Source organism: Myripristis murdjan, chromosome 14 (assembly GCF_902150065.1).
Source record: "Myripristis murdjan chromosome 14, fMyrMur1.1, whole genome shotgun sequence".
Taxonomy (NCBI): Eukaryota; Metazoa; Chordata; class Actinopteri; order Holocentriformes; family Holocentridae; genus Myripristis; species Myripristis murdjan.
In genome coordinates, this window is record NC_043993.1 from 32,294,172 (window position 1) to 32,316,202 (window position 22,031).

At 40.1% G+C, this 22,031-nt stretch overlaps 1 protein-coding gene across 1 annotated transcript in view; it reads left to right on the top strand.

Moving 5' to 3' along the window:
* The window catches only part of doc2b (double C2-like domains, beta), a 145,877-nt gene that overhangs the window by 83,607 nt on the left and 40,239 nt on the right, over positions 1-22,031 (top strand). Inside the window, exon 4 of the mRNA XM_030068535.1 lies at positions 71-145. Within this exon, the coding sequence (XP_029924395.1) occupies positions 71-145 (75 nt within the window). The remainder of the gene's footprint in view (positions 1-70; positions 146-22,031) is intronic.

Genomic DNA, 22,031 nt, shown 5'->3' on the forward strand with positions numbered 1-22,031 from the left:
TTTTCTCAGAAGTAATGTGGACGTTTTCATCTTCCTGGTTTATGACGGCTACCTTGTTTGTCTTCCACAGGGGCTCAAGCCAATGGATCACAACGGGCTCTCAGATCCCTACGTCAAGTTGCACCTACTGCCTGGGGCCAGCAAAGTAAGTGCATCTGTTTAGAAAGAAAGAAAAAAGAAAGAAAGGGGAAATGAAATGAAAAGGCCAAATCTATCCTTTTTTTCATTTTTCATTTAGTGATGCTAAAATTGAAAATACTGTCTAACACACATCACAAACAGCCTCAAATCCTCCAAGTGGTAATCCTCAAGACCCATTTTTTACTAATTATGTCTCCATCTTTGGTGCTAAGCTCCATATTTCCTGTCTTTTTCCTTGGTTTTTCTGTTGATGACTTTTGAATGTGTGGAGGTGGCGCTGTTTTTTTCATTGTGGCTATTGCTGCTCATGCTAAGCACCCACCACTGGAAACGTGGCCGGGAATATAAAAGCCTCTATGAACTGGATATGAGCTGACTCGCTTACTGTGTTACATTAATCAGTGATAGAGAGAAGCAAAACTGACATTCACTCATTTGACAGTCTCACGGATAGCCACTTTAAGTTGTCACTTCTCTGAAAACAGCTGTTAATATGCATTGGCATGGCACAAAAAAAATAAAACTTTATATTCAAGACACAATCATTGACGAACAGGTTTTCTTTAATATTCATTTACACTCTCTAATTAAATAGAGACAGGCCCACTGAGCATAATATTTACCTGGCAGTGCTGCTGCAGGTACGTCTGCGCCCAACAGGAGGAGGCTGCCTTACTGCAATCAATTTGTTAGCAAGCAGAAAGCACACGTTCCTAATTTTGTTTTGAATAGCAGCACTTTGTTCACTTCTCTCTTCACCTGCCAGCCTCTGAGCTTAAAATTCAGGTCTCTTACATTTTGATTTGGGCTCTCTGGGCTTTAATAATTGCTGTATGGGCTACTGAGGCTGATTGCGAGGCTTTTAGTAGAAGGGAGAGGCTGTTTTGTTCTGATATCAAGCAGTAGTTTTTGGCAATAACAGTTTTTTTTTTTTTTTTTTTTTTTCAATAATTCCCTCCAAGACTGTGTGACTTCTCTGTTTTCCTATAGCACAACCTTGTCATTTACTGAAACCAATGCAGAAAGATCACCATGACAGTGCATCTTATAGCAAATGTGGACCATTAAAACCATTAAAACCGCCATATACTTCTTTTTTACCCATTGGTTCGCACTGTTTTATGCTTCCACTGCACATTATTTCTCATCATTTCTCTGTTTCAACATGAAGTGCATCAGATGAAGGAAGTCGCTGCCCAGTAGCACTGTGATTGGTCATGAAATTAGCTGGCCCGTTCGTTACCCATAAACCCTCACCCTGCCATAACCCTCACCTTAACCAAGTGGGCGAATCTTGGCCAGAACTCCAGTGGGATTCCTAATAAAAATGTTCCTTTGCACAAATACCAAAAAAAACTATGGAAACTATGGAATCTGTGATAATTGCAAATAAGTCAGAGTCTGGATATTCAAAAAAAAATGAGCAAACTATGTTGAACAATATGTTTTATGACCTTTGTATATAGTCATATGATGTTTTTCTGCCCTCGAGAGTGTCTGTTTTCTGGGTATTTTTATAACCCATGTCTGGTTAAGGACTGCCTTATATTGGAATGGAGGCCCCATAACATTAGTTCACAGTAGCAACAGCCCAGAAGTAGCGACGACAAATAATGAAAATGCCTCTCGCACATGTGGCTGCGCTGTGTTGCGTGTTGAGAGAATTACCCAGTTTCTTTGCCATCCTGTGGTCTGTTGTCCCACGGGCGAGCCGGCGACAAACATGATGTGGTGTCTTGGCAATAAACAGTCACATCAGGACCCGCGGCGGGCGCAGTGTCGCCGCATCGGAGCTCCACGGGACGTCGGGACAATTTTCAAAAACAGGGGCATTCTTTCACACTAATAACCCGGCATTTAACAGTAATATCAGGATGTCTGCAGCTGTTCCACTAAGAAACACAGGACTGTTAGGAGGAGAAAGTGATGATGATAACAAAACGGCACAAATGGAGGACAGACGGAATCAACACATCCCATCGGTTGACTTAACACTGAGGTAAAATGTCTTAACTCATGCAGAGTTAACGCAGAGTAGGGCTGGGGGATATGGACAAAATCAAATATGACAATCTGATTGAATTCCTTGATATAGATATTGTGATGGTGCTCAAGACACAAGACACTCACAAGCTGTGTCCCAATTCAGGGTCTGCATCCTTCGAAGTCCGGGTCCTCCGAAGTCCGAGTCCTCCCCATTAACCAAATGGGACGGTCTATAGTCCAGTAATTTTAGGCCAAAATTGGGGTCAACCTAGGACAAATTGCAAGAGAAGCAAACTCAACTGATTTTGTATCCTCAGTATGTCCTGAGTGAGGGGAAAAAAATCCCAAGAAATCCCATTGGTGGAAAGTTTTGAAAATCGCCTATTTATGACCACATATTACCAAAAAACACTGTTTTTAACACACAGGGGAAAGGGGTTCAACATTTTACTTTCAGATATCACTATAAAAATTCACAAGTTGATTACACACACAAAGACAAGAAAAAAAGTCAATTACAAGTTCTTTGAATTATTCTGTTTACACATGCATATCACACATTATCTGATTTGATATGCGCTAATAAGGAATATAAGGAATAAATGCCAGAACAGACATTTAAACAGTGAATTAAGAGGTCTCTATATATGTAGTAACCTTGAAATAAAAGGTTACTATATAACAGTGAATCAAAAGGTTATTGACTGGACTACTAGCCTTCGGAGTATTTCCCGGTCGGGTAACCGCCGTTCCCATGACAACAAACTCCGGAGACAGAAAGATAACATTTCTTTCTGTCAGACAAGACAAAACAGTAAAGAAAGGGGTTTTGGTTTAACATATATGGCGTTGGATGTCCAAATGAGTAAAAACCCAATATTTTATAATAGTGAAATCTGAATACTTACATATATTAGATGCTGCCGTGGCCATTTCAGTTAACTTTTTTCGACTGAGCAGCAGCACGCAAAGCATCTTGGGATACGGGAGCCCGAGAAGGATAGTCGCGGTGCAGCCTCCGAATCGGCTACCAACGGTTGAAAAGGAGGCCGCATTTGAAGCGCGAATTTGAAGGATCCTTCCACTTTGGATGAATTGGGACAGGCCTTCGCGCAGTGTTGTGACGTAACTGGCCTTCAAATGCGGACTTCGAAGGATGCAGACCCTGAATTGGGACACAGCTATAGTCTCAAACATCTTATTAACAGGGCTGGGCATCAAAATTCAACACCTTTATGGCACCGTAAAAATGCCTCGCTCCTACAAGGACGCCTGCTGGACGAAGGAGGTGTTGATACCACGTTGGTCTGTTGTGAAAAAATCCAAGGCAAGTCAAGAGACCTGAGATGTGTGTGTGTGTGTGTGTGTGTGTGTGTGTGTGTGTGGAAGAGAACTGCAGCAACAGCAATGTGAGAAACAGTTTGAGTAAAAAAAATGAGCTGGAGAATTAAGAATTAGAATAATGAAATAAGAAATACTAGAAATAGCCTACTGTATTTCATTATAATCAATTATAATCTGTACCTGTGACAGTTCGGTAAAAAATCACCACGAGCCGCCACTCTGTCTGTTTCAGAGGAAGTGAACCATGCACAGTGCCCATTAGCCATTTACCAAAGATGCGCTTCACTTTGCCTCTTAGCACTGCGCTGTGTGCCAAGCTCATGGTCTGCTCAGAGTCGCAAGAGGACGCGCTTGAAGAGACAAAGATGCGTCCATGCGGCTCCAACGTCCATCTTCAAAACGCAACGACAGCAGAGCAGCAGAGCCGGGGCTTTATTAATTAATTTGCTAATGAAGCACAGAAAATAACGGTAGCAATTATGTTTTCATTATCTGAAACAGAGTTCACTCTCGGACTCGCCGGTGGTGTCCGAACCGATGTTTTCGCAGATTTCTCCGAATGAATTTAGAGACATCTGGCAGTCTGAAGGTTGGGGATGAGTTGGCAGCACCAGAACATATTTGCAAACCTCAGATGCAGCAAATTGAAGAGAGACACCATGTTGTCCTCATTCAGGGGAAACTGACCGCAAACTACAGAAGCAGAATAAAGTGTAAAAGTACTCAAAAGTACTTGGCCCAAAAGCCACCGGGATGACCTGACGGCAGCATTTTGACGCAGTATGAAGTATGAATGAATCTGAAATCAAAAATGGAATGCATCACAAAAGTGACTCCAAAAAATGAGTGAATTGGTGAATTGTTTGCTGAATGTGAGATGTATTATTCTGTTGTGTCTGACGGTGTGCGGTTGATTTAATCCACTGAAGTTTTATGATCCATCATCACAGTCTTCAATCTCATTAAAACAGCAGATACTTTGAAGGACTATATTCCACAAAAGCAGCTTATAGGTCGCTTAAGCGGTGCAATTATTATCCATCTACCTGACTTATCATCTCCTCTCCATTCAAACTCCCTCATTTGATGTCGAGGTCTAAACTCCTGCCTGGGAGCTTCAAGAGACTTCTGACCACTATTATATGTTAAAATAAAATAAATTAGATGCATGGGAAGATCTAAATAGTGGATTAAAAAGCAGTCATAAATCACACTTGAATCAAAAAAAAAAAAAATCCTAGTTTGAAAACAACCTAAATAAAAGTGAAAGTCACCCATTGTGATATGAGCAAAAGTCCTAAAGCATTTGATGTTAAGTGTACTTAAATATTTAAAAGATCACGCAAATTGTGCTTAATTAAAAAAAAAAAAAAAAAAAAAAAAAATCCGGCATTTAGTTTTACTTATTGAAGCCATCTTCTGTAATAATAATAATAATAATAATAATAATAATAATAATAAAAAAAACAACAACTATAACAATGTAGTAAGTAATGATAAACTAAAAAACTCGGTTGCGTACGCCAGGTGCTCACTTTTGTTGTGGTGCCACCAGGGGGCGCTGCTGTAGAGTTCTGTTCTAGTCCACAAAGCTGTTTACATTCCTTTTCTGTGTGTATTTTGCAACCTGTGATGAATCAACACAGGGAAACTGTCATGGAAAAGTATCCATTGTATTTGAAGATGCAGTGATGTATAAGTGACAGTTACCAGAGAAATAAATACTTGACTAAAGTTCAAATTATTTTTTTGTGATCAAAGTTTTATTGAAGCACCAGTTCCATAGCTTTTTTTTTTTTTTTTTGGTTTTTGTATTGTGATATATTTAGCAGGCACAAGTCAGTCAGGAGCAAAACAGCAGCGGTGCACGGCACTTCAAAATCCAAAATCTTTGAGAGACACATCCCAACCAGTCCAAAACATGTGCATGAAAGAGCCGATAAGTCCGTCCTGGCATTGAGTGCACGTTTGTGACAGAGTTAAAGTCTCATTAAGAAACTTTTCCGAGTAGTGAGACGGGTTTGATGTAAGATGCTGACCTGGACTTGGACTTTTGGAGGCATCAGTTTCACATTTCCATTTGTTATTGCAGTGCAAAAAATACAAAATACAAAGGTTTAAAAGAAGATACAGAAAACTGCGACCACAGTTTTGATACTAATCCCTTTCTTTGACTTTGTGTATTCAAACTAGAATCCATGCAATGTGTTTTCAGTGGTTCCTCCATGGAACACCGTATGCTTTTAGATTATCTTAACTGGAGATAAAGAAAAAATGATGACCCAGCTAAGTCACAGGTAGCACGAATATTGTCAAATGACCTCAGACCATTCTCATTAATGAGTTTATGTGCACCCTGGTAATGAAAATACCCAACAAGGGAATGAAATCCATGAAGGTGCTTAAAATGTGAGGAATGGAGGTAGGAGCTTTATTGACATATGAGAAAATGTTGTATTTGGAGAAATAGATGGATTTTCTCTAGTAGTTTGAGCAAGTGGTTTGAGTGACAAACAGAGACACACTAAATGGGCAGCCAGAGTGTGTGATGTGAAATCGAGGGAGGCGGTATCACCAGTAATATTCATAAGGTTTTCATAGAGGAGTGGAGTCGTTTTGATCAATCTGAACTGTTTCCCTCAGATAATCCCACTCCAACCTGTCGGATGCTTTCTCTTACTTGATCATATAAGACTCGATGCAGAATGGCTGATCAATCGAACGGTCATTTCCTGATTTTTTTTTCTTCCCTTGATGAGATGAGCCATTACTCCAGCCCATATGGGTTTATTTGGTGGTTATTGTTATCTTTTTTCCTGCAAGTGTGTGCACGCCGCTGCCACAAGTGATTTCTTTGACACTGCTATCTTCCCGTCCTGTTTACCCCCCGATCTCGTGACAATCCTGAGTATTTAATGTGTATAATTACAGGACGTCTACCCAAACAAGCTGCAGCTCTATGTGAGAGAAATGGAACCAAGGAATAAAAAGAAAGAGAGAGAGAGAGAGAGAGGGAGAGAGAGAGAGAGAGAGAGAGAGAGAGAGAGAGAGAGTGATCTGATTCTTGCAACGTATCATGAAATTGCTACACCAATATAATTTTTTTTTTTTTTTTTTTTATACCGACTGACTTCATGAAGCAGCTTCACTGACCAGGAGGCGCAGATTACATTGACACTGCTCAGTCAGTCTGCCTGTGGTCACACACACACACACACACACACACACACAGTCATGGAGAAATAAATGGAGTGGTGTGTAAAGCTAAACTTATAATGTTGCTGTGCCGTTCACATCACTAGTTTAAGAATTCATTTATCATTTATAAGCGATTTAAGTGTGTTTTATGTTCCTAGATGTTGTTCCGTCTCCTCCTCCACTTAACGGCAGCTGGTGACAGGATTCAAGTATAAGATCAGAGATCAGAGTTCACAGCAGACATTTATTGCTCTTACTTCGTTCCATCCCGAAGCAATGCCAGCCTCTGATTTGTACCACAGAGCTGTTTGGGGGGAAAAAAGTCTGCTTAAATAATTAGAGTATTAGCAAAACAGCTGTCCAAACGGTTTGGTGTGTTTTTACGCTTGTTTGGCTTTTTGAAAATTTCACCATCCTAAATACCGTCATTCCTGAGGGGTTCAGGTAATAAAGGTCCTATACTGTACAGATAAAAGAGATGAACATATATATAAATTTTTAAAAAGAAACCCTTTTCAACAGAACAGTTAATCATGTCCAACAACAAAACACCCTGGTCCCACAGAAATACATGAATTGAGCTTGGCTTTCTTAACAATGCATTGCATGGTGGTGGTTGGTGTGACATGGCTTAAAATGATGTGTTGTTACCACTAAAACAATGCCAATGCAAAGTCAATCAGGATCCATCATTGTGTTGTTGTGAAAAGTCAGCGTGAGGAGGTCGGTGGGTTTTGTTTTTTTTTTAACCTGTGTCGGTGTTGCATAATTTGTCCTAACTGACTTTGCATTGGCGTTGTTTGTATGATGTGTGTTGTAATGTGTGGTTAAGAAAGCCGTGGTCATTCTGTTTGATGTGATCAATAAAATTCTGGGGGATTCCCACCCCGTCCCGGTAATTTACCCCTTTTTATCCCTGCAGTAGATTTCTTCAGTTCAGTCGATGTGATGTAGAGCCCCAAAGTAAGAGTCATATCTTGTAAAAAGTCATCACATTTACTCAAGTCAAAGGACATTTAAGGACCATACAGTTTAAAATAAAATGAGTGAAATTCTCATTTTCTCTCTTTAAGGTCAGACAAAACTTTATGGTCAGAGCAAATAAACCTGATGCTGTCTTACTTCTCACATTTTTGAAGACTAAAGAGGTGGCTTTGTCTGGATCCTTTGAAATAATAATTTCTTCTGGATCTGTAAATCAGAAATTTTGCTCTGGCTCCTAAGAGAAAGTTTAATTTGATTTTGATAGACTCAATTTGTTTTGTTTTTTTCCTAACCTCGTGAGAGGCCATTTTCCAGGACTCTTAATCATAATCTAGTTTCATTGAGATGAGAGGAAAAGGAAATTGCTGTGTTTCTTCTACAACCTTTGATGGCACTCCAAAGAATCTGCAGGTTGTTACTGGTCTCTGCATTTTCAGAAATAAAAACAGTGACGGTTTCTCTAAAGTAGGCACAAAGTTTGCTGTTAAACGCCATCTTGGGGCTTTTGTGGGCTCATGATCCAGCGTTAATTTAGAGGTGACGATTTTGTGATCTGACAACGGACAGGGAAGGATATAACACAACACAATGAATATGAGAAAATTTATGTGAAGTAACCAGCAGGTAGTCTATCTGTCATCTATCTCTGGAGATGAGATGAGTGCCACCTGAATTTCATGCCTCCTAAGAAGTCTAAACACGCGGAGCGCTGAACCAGACCATTACCGCTGTTTAATGTTCCAGCTGGCCACATTTATCATAGTCATGTGGATACGTTCTACATACTTGAAGAGGGCATCAAACATCCTAATGCAAAACGTGAGTGAATAGGAGCTCAATCACATCCTATGACCCAGGCAACTCAAAGGAACAGAAACAACAAACAGAAAAAGCATCTCTTTAATATCCCCAGTATTGTTAAAAACTGTAATCTCATCCACAAAAAACAACAAAACTCATCTAACAGCTCATCTAGAGCAATCTCCTGCTCACAAGTATAACTACAAATAATGTAAAGTAATTTCCCCATTCATATTTAACTGGGTCTATAAACACAGATTCCGTAACAGACAATTTGGATATCTGTCACAAGACTAACTGTTATTAAATGTAGGAACATCAAGATCTGCCTCCCAAATACAATGAAATAAGGACTGTTCTGTCAAAGGAAAAAATGTACCTCATCAGATGAGTCCATTAGTGTTGGCTTTAAGATCCATGGAGGCAAATCTGAGCCAAATGAAACAGGGAAGACCACAAACTGTAACATCGCCATGCTGGTGAGAACATACAAGATGTCGCCGCTGCAGTTGCTGCTCCTCAGCCTCTGTGTGGGTCTGGAACAGGTTTATCTCTGAGCCATGGGTCAGGCCCTGCTTTCCTGGCTGTTTCCACAACCTGAGCATATTACCAGCTTCACGTAGCAGTATAATTACTATAATCCGCAGCAAAGCGAATTTACTCTCCCGCCGTCATGATAGGAGTACACCTGGCCTTGAGAAGTCTGTCTCAGTCCATGAAATAAAGCATCTTGCAAATAAAACTACGAGGAGGTCCTGAGTTCTGTTCTGGACCGATCCGATGTTCTCTCATCACCGTGGATTTCTTCTCGGCAGGGAGAGTGCAGGGCGACGCTTTGAAAGGGATGATGAGATGAACACAAGGGTTCACGTTTCTTGATTTTCTCATGATCCATATGTTGTCACGGCGCACCTGTCCTCATGCTGAGCCAGGGTAGCTTCCATGCCATTGCACTTTTCCTTGAATGGTTTCTTCAGCTTTTGGCTTTGGAGTTATCTTTAGATTTTATATATACATTTACATTTGTGGTGTGAGTCTTGGGGAATAAAAGAGGCGGAACACATTCACAGAAATGTCACCTTGACCAAAATGGCTAAAAAAAAAGATCAATGTTTGTGTACTGTGTGGAGAAACATTTGACCTGCGCAATAAAAAAAAAAAATGGAAACAGGAGCAATGGGTTCGGAGATTGGCCGAAACTTCATTGTGAATCTGGTCCGAGCAGTTTTTCAGACCTGGAGAACTGCTCCTCAGTGAAAGCATGTCGATGATGTGGTGCGGAGCCAATCTTGGTGTAGTTAGCAGCGTCTTTAGAAGAATCTCAGGGTGTCTTTCTTCTTAGACCAGGGGTAGGCAACCATGTGAGCCGAGAACCTGCAGGTTTCCATCCCAACCAAAACCTCCACCAGGTGATTTCACTGATTACCTCTCTTTCAATCAGAGAGGAGGAACTCATCAGTGAAATCACCTGGTGGAGTTTTTGGTTGGAATGAAAGCCTGCAGCCTCTCAGCTCTCCACAGCACACGGCCGCCTGCCCCTGTCTTAGACCACCGGCCATTTCCAGCTCAGATAGATAATTTACCCTGATCATCAAGTTTAGTGCAGGAAAACTGTACGTTTGCAGAGATTAATTGTGAAAAAGGAAGGAAGCAAACAAGAGCAAAAGGTCTTAGGCAGCCATCGGGTCACGTGACTCTCCTCGAGTACAAATTCCTACAGTGAGAAAGTATTTCTGCTTTGTTACTTCACACCACTGGATCCAAGCCTGCGGGGGTTTGTTCATTTATTTAAAACTAGCACTTCAATACACAGATTCTTTCACACTTGTGGCAATCTCACATGTGCAACTTTACTAAGTAACAGCTTACTCCACTTTTTTTTTTTTTAGTGCAGTCTAAAATTCCTTATTAAATCGAACCTTTGCAATTTTGCATAGTGCGCTTTGAAAGAGTGGTACATTCCTGCTTTTCATAACTGACAACAAGTGAGTCATCCTGACACGCTGAGGGGTGAGGGGTGGCGTGGGCCCTAACATGGAACAGCAGCAGAACATGAATTAAGGGGATAAAGTCCCTCAGGGGTCACACAGTGTGAGCAAACACGCCAAATTGCTTCATTTATATGGCTGCACCAGAACAGTGCCACATGCGTCCGTCCCGCTGTCATCCATGCGCAGCAACATAATGTTGACATATAGTTGGTATTCAAGCCGTTGTGCCGCCTTCAAATGCTGTCGGAAATGTCACATTAACTAGCTGAGCGCACAAGAACGATATAAAGCGTTAGAGAGTTAGCATGACAGGGGGAGTCAGGATTTTCCATGATCCCCAAGTTGCTGAGATGTGACTTCATGGAAAACATGTCAACAAATATAATGGTACGAGTGATTTTTTTTTTTTTTTTACATGTTGAATTAAAATGTAGGGTTCAAATTCCAAGTTTGCCTTTTTTCTTAATCCCAGTCTGCCACTGTATGGCTCTGTCTGCCTAGATATACAGAGAACCTCCTCCAGGGCTTATTCAGGGTAATATTGAAAATCACTGACTGAGGCAGAAGTAGACAACTATGGTTAAGGGAAAGTGGTTACCCCACAAAAAGGTAAATTACAACACTTCATGACAAAGTAGCTGCACTGAACACTGCAGCTTCATGATATATAACAGTGTGTGTGAGGGTTTTTTTCCCTCAGGTTAGCTCTACCGTTCAGTTCAGAGCCACAATGTGCAGATTTTTTTTTTTTCTTTTTTTATGGGCCTTGTCGCCGAGTTATGTGACCATTTATTACAGATGATCATGCTGTAGACTTGGTTTTCTGAGTGGGTAATTATACATTCTTATGCTAACAACCCCAACTCTGTGTTTGCGTTCTGCTTAATTAGGCTGTTTCAATGTTTCAGTAAAACAAGTTGTGCCACAACAAGCCACCATCAGTGTCTCAACACATGAAACGGCCAGTAATTTACTCCAGTCAGATGGATAGTGGAAATAAGAGGTTTTCTGTGCACAGACGGCACATTCAGAGCCACAGCATATAATGATAAATGCAAGGTGGGCGAAGCATGTTTAATGTGTGTTGTGGGACTGTGGGAAATCATTATGTGATGTCAAGAATAGCCTTAGCGGTCGACTGTGTGGGTGGAGATTTGTAAAGGAGAATGTCATCGGGGATCTCTCACTTAGATTCATATTTTTATCAGAATAAGCAGGCACGTTTGACAAGTTGCAGCATCCACTCATTCCGCAATCTGGAGAATATGTAATAGCAGGGTGAACACAGGTGATGCTAATTACATTAATTAAGCCTTTGTCCCATTTAGCTGCACCAGCATAGACAACACCGGCGCCATGGCCCTGTTAGACCGAGAATAGAACAGAACCTTAATAAATGTGTAAGAGTGGGCCGTATTGATTTATCTGCCAAAGACAGATTTGGCACTTGGCAGGTGGTAATTTCAGACCCTGTTGTTAAGTAATCACCAGATCAATACACTTAGAAAACTTGTCACAGTGGCCAATCTGCCAGACATGGTTTGGAATATCAATGTCATCTATGTCACTGTGCATACCGTGACGTGATCAGAATATAGTCTGGATCATGAGCAGCGCCGCAAGGTAGCATGAAGACGACGGGCCCCCGGTGCACGTTGTTATGACCAGTTTTGAAGCACACACACACACACACCATGAGGCAGTGGCCACTGTATCAGCTCCACTTGTATGATCTAATGCGGTTCAATGCAACAGCTCTGCCAAAAATTCTACCTTTTAACAAAGTTTATGATGTTCCGTTTTTGTAGAGAATGTGCAAATTTAATTCTATGTTTATTACTGAGGTTGTAGTTTGCAGAGGTCTTGCACTGGACTACATTATACTGAGAGGTGTTTATAGTTTTTTGTCCTCCTTATTTACACACATAGGGGGAGACAGAATAGTGGAAACAGCTGTCAATAAACTGTAGTCCAGTCCAACAGCAGCTCTAACTATGAGCTCAATGTCAAACACGGAAGTGAATGAACACCTCCGTTACTGTGACAAACAGAAAAGCTGAGCATTATAGGCAGCAGGAGAGGAAACTTTATGGCACAACAGTTAGATTGGATTGGATTAGATTGTACAGGTGGATCTGATAAAGTGGCCACTGAGTGTAAGTTGTTTAACCGGTGCATGAATGAATTGAATGACTTACTTATTGTGATATTGTGTTGGGAAAGTAGAGAGCTGACACAACCATGGACACATGGTAAGGTAAACACTGCTGAAAAACTGTAACTGGAGTGAACTATAGCTATTGTTGAGAACAAATGTACGTTAAAAAATGGAAGCCTACCGTAATGTACAAATAACTTATCTTGAAATTTACACCTAACAGTAGCCTAACATTGCAATTATTTAGGACTAATGTTACATCTAACTTGCAGGATTTTGCACGTAAACTAGTTATATTATAGTCTCATCACATGATCAAATAGAGACTTGACACTGGACAATAACAAACATATTCCCCAGCAGTCATATCTGTATATGACAAAATACCAAAGAAATTAAGGAATTATTAATTTAGTTTAATTTTTATTTTATTTTATTTTTTTAAATATATAGTTTATGTAGAACTAAGTATTTGTTACAGATTGCTACAGACTATTTTACAAAAAAAAATAAACCATGATGGAAATGGGTAGTGGCTTGCCTTTCGAGGTCGTATGTAGCAAATGGCACCATTTTTTAATTTGATGTGAGTTCCTCTTTGAACACAGGCACATTTCCAAGGTGGCTATCTGAATCACTCCCAAGGGCCCGATCTCAGACCATCACATTGTCTGTTTCACGCCGCTGGCCATGAGACTGTTCATATGCAGTAATAAGTGCACTTCATTTCAAGATAATGTGTATAATGTGTACCGAGCTGTGTTTTTTTTTCTATGCATGCGAGCAAGTGTATTGACAAAATATGTTTTGTGAGAATTGCATTTCATTGCTGTATTTTATTGCCACATCCTCATATATTGGCTTTCTGATTCTGTTTATTATGCAGTATAATACACAGTATGCAGTATACAAGGCTGCAGTCTGCTCACAGGGATCAACATGATGCTCCTCAACACATTGATTCCTCAGACCAGTGTGCCCTCAAGGCAATATATCACCCGATATTCCCTCTGCCCACAGTCGAGTCAACACCCACGACGTTACTGTCTCCTCAAATACCATTTTACCAGTTGGAGCAAAGCCTGCAGAGAGAGGAAACCAGATCACGGCCACTGGCTGCTGTGACAGTGGCCATGAAGTGCAGGCTTTTGAACATCAGGAGGCAGTGCTGAGCGCTTGCTGAACAGAGAGGGATGTGTGGTGGTCAATCCGGCTAAATGCTATAAAATCATCACTACATCTGCTTCCAAATATTTACCAGTAACTGGGTCATTACTGTTGCGCTGCCCAATATTTATAATGAAGACATCATTATAAGCTGACGGGAAATCGATGGTTGTAAAATTATGGCAACTTCAGAAGATTTCCACTAGCACTAACGCGATGTGCTACTGACCGGCCGCATAACCAGAGGGGATTTTTTTTCTTTTCCCAAAAACAGTGTCAGATTTCATCCATCTCAGCACACACAGAAATGTGTATCTTCTCAATGTCATTTTTCAAGTAATTCCATTTCATTTTCACTAATGCACACTGTAAAAAATAAATAAATACATACAGAAAATTCATATATTAATATATCTATAGATATATTTATATATATATATATATAATTTAGAGATTTGATTTTATGGAAAAGTCCCACTGACCGCTATTCACTTGACTCTATTTAGCCCGGTTTCAGAGCTTTACAGCGCCCCCTGAAGGTGGGATTTGTAGGTGGACTAGCTTTCTATATAGACTCTACAGTCAGTGGCCACTTTATCAGCTCCACCTGTACAATCTAATCCAATCCATTCCCACTGTTGTGCCATAAAGTTTCCTTTCCTGCTGCCTGTAATGCTCAGGTTTTCTTGCTGTCACAGTAATAGAGGTGTTCATTCACTTCTATGTTTGGCATTGAGCTCATAGTTAGAGCTGCTGTTGGACTGGACTGCATTTTATTGAGAGGCGTTTCCACTATTCTGTCCCCTCATTTTATACAAATACAGAGGACAAAAAAATTGGAAACACCTCTCATTATAATGTAGTCCAGTACAAAACCTCTGCAAACTACAACCTCAGTAATAAACATAGAATTAAATGTACACATTCTCCACAATGTCAACAAAAACTGAACAGTATAAACTTTGTGAAAAGGTAGAATTTAAGGCCGAGCTGTTGCACTGAACTGCATTAGACCGGTGGACACAGAGTGTATATTTCTGTTTTTAGCCTTTGAATATGTCTTCATCTAGCCAGCAGTAATGTGATACTCACTGCCACTTCTCACAACATCTAACTTCTGATTTCCGTTATCTTGAGTCCCTTTGCATATTGTGCCTCAATACAGAATATTTAATCACCTTCAGCAATCAACATCTTAATCGCAGATAATTATAGGCTTTGTATCGCGTTGGAAGGAAATGAAACTGTGATCTTGATTTGCAGTAGAGTGTGAAACTCCACTCCTGATTAGAGTGCAAGCAGAACTTACGACCTCTTTAGAAGGACTTAATGAGGCTCTTAGACCAAGCCTAATGATTATAGGGAGACCAAGCTCAGAGACAATCAGAGCCAGAAGCAGGTGATTAAAGCTTCTTTTACTGTTAAGAAAATGCAAAAGCCACTTAGGACTCTGCCTCACTCACTAAGCAAAGCCTGGGAGCCACAAGCCATTAGAGAGCTGATATAATGTCCAGATGTCCAAATGATTTGACTGGGGAGGCCCAAGTTGGACCCAGAGCCAGCTGAGGGCCCACTCCACCCCTCACACTGACTCACCACTGACTTTAGCTGAACAGCTTATCATTCCCTAAATAACCTATACATATACCCCTTACGAAACAAAAATATATTGCAGTTTATTGCAAAATATCATGTGATCTATTAGATTATACATTCCATTTATGGGAACTAGTCTTTATATTTTCCAATATATTGCAATATCTGAAATGCACAATTACTTATGCATTATTCCATATATTAAAATATATTGATGCAATATATATAAATATATTGCATTATATACTGGTATGTTTTACCAATATATTATTCCATGTATTGCTAAGACATTTTCAAATACATAACATATTTAAATATATTGTAATTCCATATGTTAAATCTAATATATTGTAATATATTTCATGCAATATATTGGTAAATATATTTTCTTTCCATAAGGGACCAAAGTCTTTTAATGCTTTTGTACTGCTGGGAATCAGATTTTGTATTATGTGGCATGCCAGTCACAAGCATATGAAGAAGCACGGGGTTTGTTCACAGTCGCTCCAGATGAGAAAAAAAAATACTCTCAGCATCAGTGTCAGTCTCATTGTCAGAGTGTAGCTGACATGACACACCTGAAGCAGCACAATGATTAACATTTGCAGCAATTAATCCATTTATATACATAAAAAAAAAAGAAAGGCATTTTTCGCAAATTGTATTCGCTTTGCTCGTCATGACAGCACACTGCGGCCTTTGTGAGAAGTTGCCCCGCAGTGTAACAGAAACAAATCAGGACACATGTTGTACAGCCAACGCTTTTACAGAGGGTAAGTACGCACTCTGAGTCTGACACACAAGATGAGGCTGCTGATTCATCCTCATTATCCTCGTCTAAGTCTGAGAAATAATAGAACATGATGACAGAAATAGCCTTTTTTTTTTTTTTTTTTTTTTATAACCAAGAGCCATGTTAAAAATAACCTAAATGAGATTATTTGTCACCTCTACACAATTGGCTTAAGTAAATCTCCACTTTATGCAGCCTAGTTCTAATGGACTATAAATTATGCTGAATCTGACATAGCAGTAAAATTCCTCAAATAATAATTAATGTTTGTGCACTGTGGGTTTCAGTCACTGGCAAGTTACAAACAACACTTTTAATATCAAAATCAAACAATCAGTACTTACAACAGAAAAAAAAAACAAAAAAAAAAAACAACCCTGAGATGATTGGGATTTTTCGTGGCCAGGTGCACAGCTGAGCTCAGGTGAGATGAGATCAGGTGGCATCAGCTCTCAGCCGCTTCACGCTGGTTAAAACCACTGAGACGTTAAGGCCCTTGTCCAGAGCTAAATGGCTAAAACTTGAAAAAAAAATGGAGTGGCTGCTGTACTCATGAAAAAAAAGTGGTGAGTTGTCGCTGCATTTATGGCACGTGGGAAATCAGAATTTCCCTCTTGTAAAATTTCTGACCCTCTGCAACAAAACTGCGTTCATGCTACTGACGTGAGAAAAACTGATACCTTTGTTTTTAGTGACTGGCTTGAATATAATTAGGTTACTCATCGAACTAAAGACTATTATGGAAACTTTTACGATTACCAAAGCAGCCAGGACTCTCTGTCTGTTTTCAAGGAAGCAGACCCCACAATCTAGTCCAGTGTTTTCTCCACAAAGGTTGCATTTGCCATCGTCATTGCTAGAATGAAGTGCCAAATCAGAAGAAAACTAGTGGATGCTTGAAGGAGGCATGTTAATTCTGAACTTGCTAAAACCACAGTTCATGTTAAAGTGTGCTGTTTAAACAAAACCTAGAGACTGGAGACCACAGTCGGTGTCGAGAGGTCTTGTCATGATTCTCTTCATGAGTCTTTACTTGCAGTGAGTAACTAAAGTTTATCAAAGGCAGTCACTAAAGTACAGACAGTGGGAATCTGGTCATTTTGTAGGGGTGTGGCTCAGGAGGTAGAATGATCGTCTGGTAATCAGAGGTTTGATCCCCAGCTCCTCCAGAGTGTGTCGAAGTGTCCTTGAGCTCCTCCTCCTGATGGACAGCTTGGCACCTTGCATGGTAGCCTCTGCCATCAGTGTGTGTCAATGGGTGAGTGAATGGGTGAAAGTGAGGCAAACATTGTAAAGCGCTTTGAGTGGTCAGTAGACTAGAAAAACGCTATAGAAATGCAGTTACCGTTTACCATTCATTTTGAATTGGGCATTTTGGCAGGGCATTAGTGGTGCCAGGCTAACACTAGGACAACAACCTGGGACAGAGTTCACCCTCCTATTATCTTTATGATTTACATCTTTTTTTTTTTTTTGCTTTTTTTTTTTTTTTTTGCTTCATAGTTAATGACTTTTCCTAATTTAAAGGTGGCAAATGAGTGAACATGATGATATGGCGGGGCTATTTAGATAATCAACAAGAAACATAAAGTACCTGACACATAAACTTGGGTAACAATTTTTACTATAAACATTTTCAATCATTTTTGGGTTAAAGCAGGGCTGTCAAACTGGTGCCATGGAGGGCCGAGAGGCTGCAGGTTTTCATTCCAACCAAAAACACCACCAGGTGATTTCACTGATTGGTTCCTCCTCTCTGCTTGAAGGTGGGGTGATCAGTGAAATCACCTGGTGGAGTTTTCGGTTGGAATGAAAACCTGCAGCCTCTTGGCCCTTTACGGCACCAGTTTGACACCCCTGAGCCAAACTGGAAAAAAAAAATCTGAGTAAATGTGAAGGCAAGGGTTAACAAGGCTGTTGCCCTCCTCCCCTCCACGTCAGTGACAGGCGCCTGTAATTGCCATAAACAATAAAGCACCATTTTCATAATAGAGCTGAATAAGCCATTTGAGCTGCAATCCAACCAGAACATCCAGCAGAGCCATGGTGTACCGCGCTGAACGCTGAAATCATAATAACCCTTTTTTTTTTTTTTTTTCATTTGTGATTTTTGGCTTGAGAATGTCTCTGTTCAGCTGTGATGTTGTGATGCTGGCAGGTCACTGTAGAAGCTGGGGAGGGTTTCTTGAAATTGTACTCGGTATGGAATTATTATTATTCTAAAACCGATTGAAAGGCAGAAAGTGAGTTATAAGGGCAGAAATGACAGCGTCTGCCTCAGACCTTGGTTATAATCAACAGCTCTGTCCAGCCCCTGCAGAAATACTGCAATCTTTTTGTGCTATGGGAGCAGTAAAAATAAATAAATAAATAAATAAAATAAAATAAAAAACATTATTTCCCTTTATTGCGTGCTGATCTTGTCTATAGAAGAGAAATCTCCATCTCTGCTGCCAGTTCAGCCGTTTTCAATTAAAATGAGCTTTTCGCTGTGACATTATGTCAGTTCAAGGATTTGAACTTTCCAAGGATTAGCAGCCCTGTAATTAAATACCTGGTGTGTCATACCTTGAGATCACATCAGTTTCTTGTAATTTATTGGCTTCCTCCGGCCACAAATTACTGCCATCCCACCATATTGTGATTCATCTGATCACTTTGTCTGCTTCATTGCGCCCTGCCAACAATCCACTTAGCAGCTGCCAAGAAGGGCTCCTGAAACAGGCAAGGTGTCCCCCGGTGGAGCTGGAAACTTCTTCACCTTCATTGTTGGTGGGCGTTCTGCTGTAGGCACTTATTAAGTTAATAGAGTGGGTCTGGCAGTGGCATGCAGGCTTGGTGTATTTGTGAATCGCATTACAAAAGTGGCATTTCGCTGTTTTATGCTCTTCTGTTATGATCCAGCACAAACATCCAGAGATGAAGGATGGACTCTTTGACATTAGCCAACAATAACAGGCTCCCACTTGTTTTTCTTTTCTTCTTTCACGGAAAGCAGTGGACTTAGACCAACACATTGTTACCAAATTTATCAGGCCAGTATTGGACTTCTAGGAAAAATCCTACACCATATGGGCCTATTATTGGGATTGTTTTTTGTTTCTTTATTATTCAGTCGAAAAATAGATCCCAGACCAAAACTGTCGCTATTGCAATAAAAAAAAAAGTTTCACTGCATTACATTAAGGACATTAAATCTGTGATTAAAATGCAGATCTTAAAGTTGTGTTTGATAATGCACAGTTTGGTTGGCAACCTCCAGGTACAGTGTAATAGTAGGTTTTAGTAGCTGTTCTGATGCACACTCGTATCCAGAAGGTGGCGCTAATACTATTACACCATGATCATAGATGTTGCCAAGCTGTCACTCCGATCGAGACCGGCCAACAGAAATGTGAGATCAACACCAAGCAAAACTTTTGGATTTGCATTTCAACACAAATTTATGTCACTGGCAATAAAAAAAAAAAATGACTGTAGTGTTGATAGTTTGGCTTCCAAATCTTTTTTTTTTTTTTTTTTTTATTGCAAACCTATTCTAATTGATTGCACATACTAAAGAAATAAAAACCACTCCGTACTGTCAGTGTCATCCAATACTGATACGATGGATATGAAACGTTTGACTGATGACATGCTCCTTGTCAAATCTGGATCTATACTACACTGGGAAACATTTAATACCTTATTTTCCTATTTAAAATAAAGAAGTGTGAGTTTTAAAGCTCAGCAGTGCAGAGATGATGAGCCCACCGACGGGACAAGCAGGAGTAAAGGGTTCCATCGACCTCAGTGTTGTTGCACCCTGCCAAAAATTTGGGGAAAATAGTGCAATTTTCTTATCATGAGAATAATGAACTTTATACATATGTGCTTGGGCAGCAGCTGTCCATCTAGTGTCCTTTTGAGGCTAAACTTTCTCACTATGTCAAAAAAAAAAATTTAAGCTTTCTCAGTATCCAGCAAGAACAAGAATTTGAGAGAGAAAAAAAAACACTGAAGCAAAAAAATCTCATCTCAAAAGTACAACTTTTAACTTGCAAACAAAAAAGCAAATTACTGGCCTTTTACATTTTTGATAATACTTCCTCTATTTTCCAGCTCCCTCTGCTCCTCTCTCACAGATCAGACTTTTGCCTTCACTGTTTTTTTTTTTTTTTTTTTTTTTTTTTTTGCACTTCTGGCACAAACATCTTGGTGGGCGGGTTTTTTCAGGGTGTGCGTCCCCAATGGGTAGTGAGTTTTTGAATGACAGCTCAAAAACAGTGTCCCGTATGTTTCCATCAAAAACGTAAAAGGCCAATAATTTGCTTGATGACACAAGTTTTAAGTTTTACTTTTTTTGCGTCAGTGTTTTTTTTTCTCTCTCTCTCTCTCTCTCTGTTAAATTCGTGTTTATGCTTGACACTGTGGAAGTTTTGTTTGATCTTTTTGGCACAAACCTGATTCCATACCTTCCCATGCTCCCGGTGCACGCTGAAGAAATATCCTGGTTGACTCAGTGAACAAACAAGCAAACAAAGGAACGAGCACACGAGCGCTCAGAGTACCAATATCATCCCTCAAAAACTCCAGCCAGTCAAAGTCTAGATGTGTGTGCGTGCATGCGTATGTATACTGTGTGTGTGTGTGTGTATGTGCAGATAGTGCCCTTCCTATGGGAATCAGCCACTGATTGAGGAAAAAATAATCAGCGTGCGTCTTATTATCTGGAGCACTGCCATCGGGCTTGCAAACAATCATGCCGGCTAATTGATTAAATCCAGCAGAATCACATTTTGTCACCTGTGACTCACGACGCAATATCGTCTTTGTCTCCCGGTGTTCGGCAGCGTCCTCTGAGGGTCTCCCACTGCAATATCACATCGATAAAGCCGTGTTAACCGCCGCAGTAATTTCCATCACTTTCCCGGGTTGCAACTGATGCCATATTCACATATTAGCAGCGAGGGAAAACGCTACACAGCGGTCGGCATCAGGCTTTGGTGTCTGTGTCGAGCCGCTCTCTCTAATCATCTCATCACAAATTCAGAGTTGAACGACGGCCTCGTCTTGGCTGATTTAAGTCGACACCCATGAAACGTTTTGTTCCGTGTGAAGCAGCTTCCCCTCCTGACCCTGTTCTCACAGAGCAGGCATGTTTACATTCAGTGAGTGAAATGAATGGATGGGTTTTGGGTCCTGTTTGCCGATCGTTCTCGCTGAACTATTTTTTGCAAACAAGTATGGTATAGCTCTTGCGTTATCCAGCGTAAATTTTAATGAAAGCACCGTGACAAAAAGTGTTTGCCGACGACTGTTTTTCCTCTGCGAAAAGGAGACAAAAACAAATTCATCTTTCTTGGACTCTGAGGGAATATCATGAGATTTTTTTTTTCATCAGCCAATGAAAATGAGATGAAAATGCCAGAAACAATGAAAACACACGAGATTCATGTTGGATGGCGGAAGACACGTGTGTGGCTAAAACTTGCTAAAATATCCCCGCGTCTTTGTCACCTTCGTCTTTGCCTGTTTTTTGGGAAGAAAACTTTGGTCAAACTTTAATTTTGATACAGAGCATGGTGTCATAACTAAAGCTAGATAGGAAATACAAGAAAAGCCTGTGATGAGGAAGGTCGATCAACCTCGATTTATAAAGATCACAAACAAATAATTTAACCAGGAATTTGCAGAGAATCACACTGGGCTGTCACAATCAACACTGATGATATTCTCACTGCACAAAGCCACAAAATGTCAAAATGTGCTACTGTGTGGCTATTTTTTTTTTTTTTTTCACTGCAGCACCAAAATATCTTAAACATCACATAATATATGTATTATAATAAAGAAACAATAATAATGATTATTATTATAATACTAAAGAAAT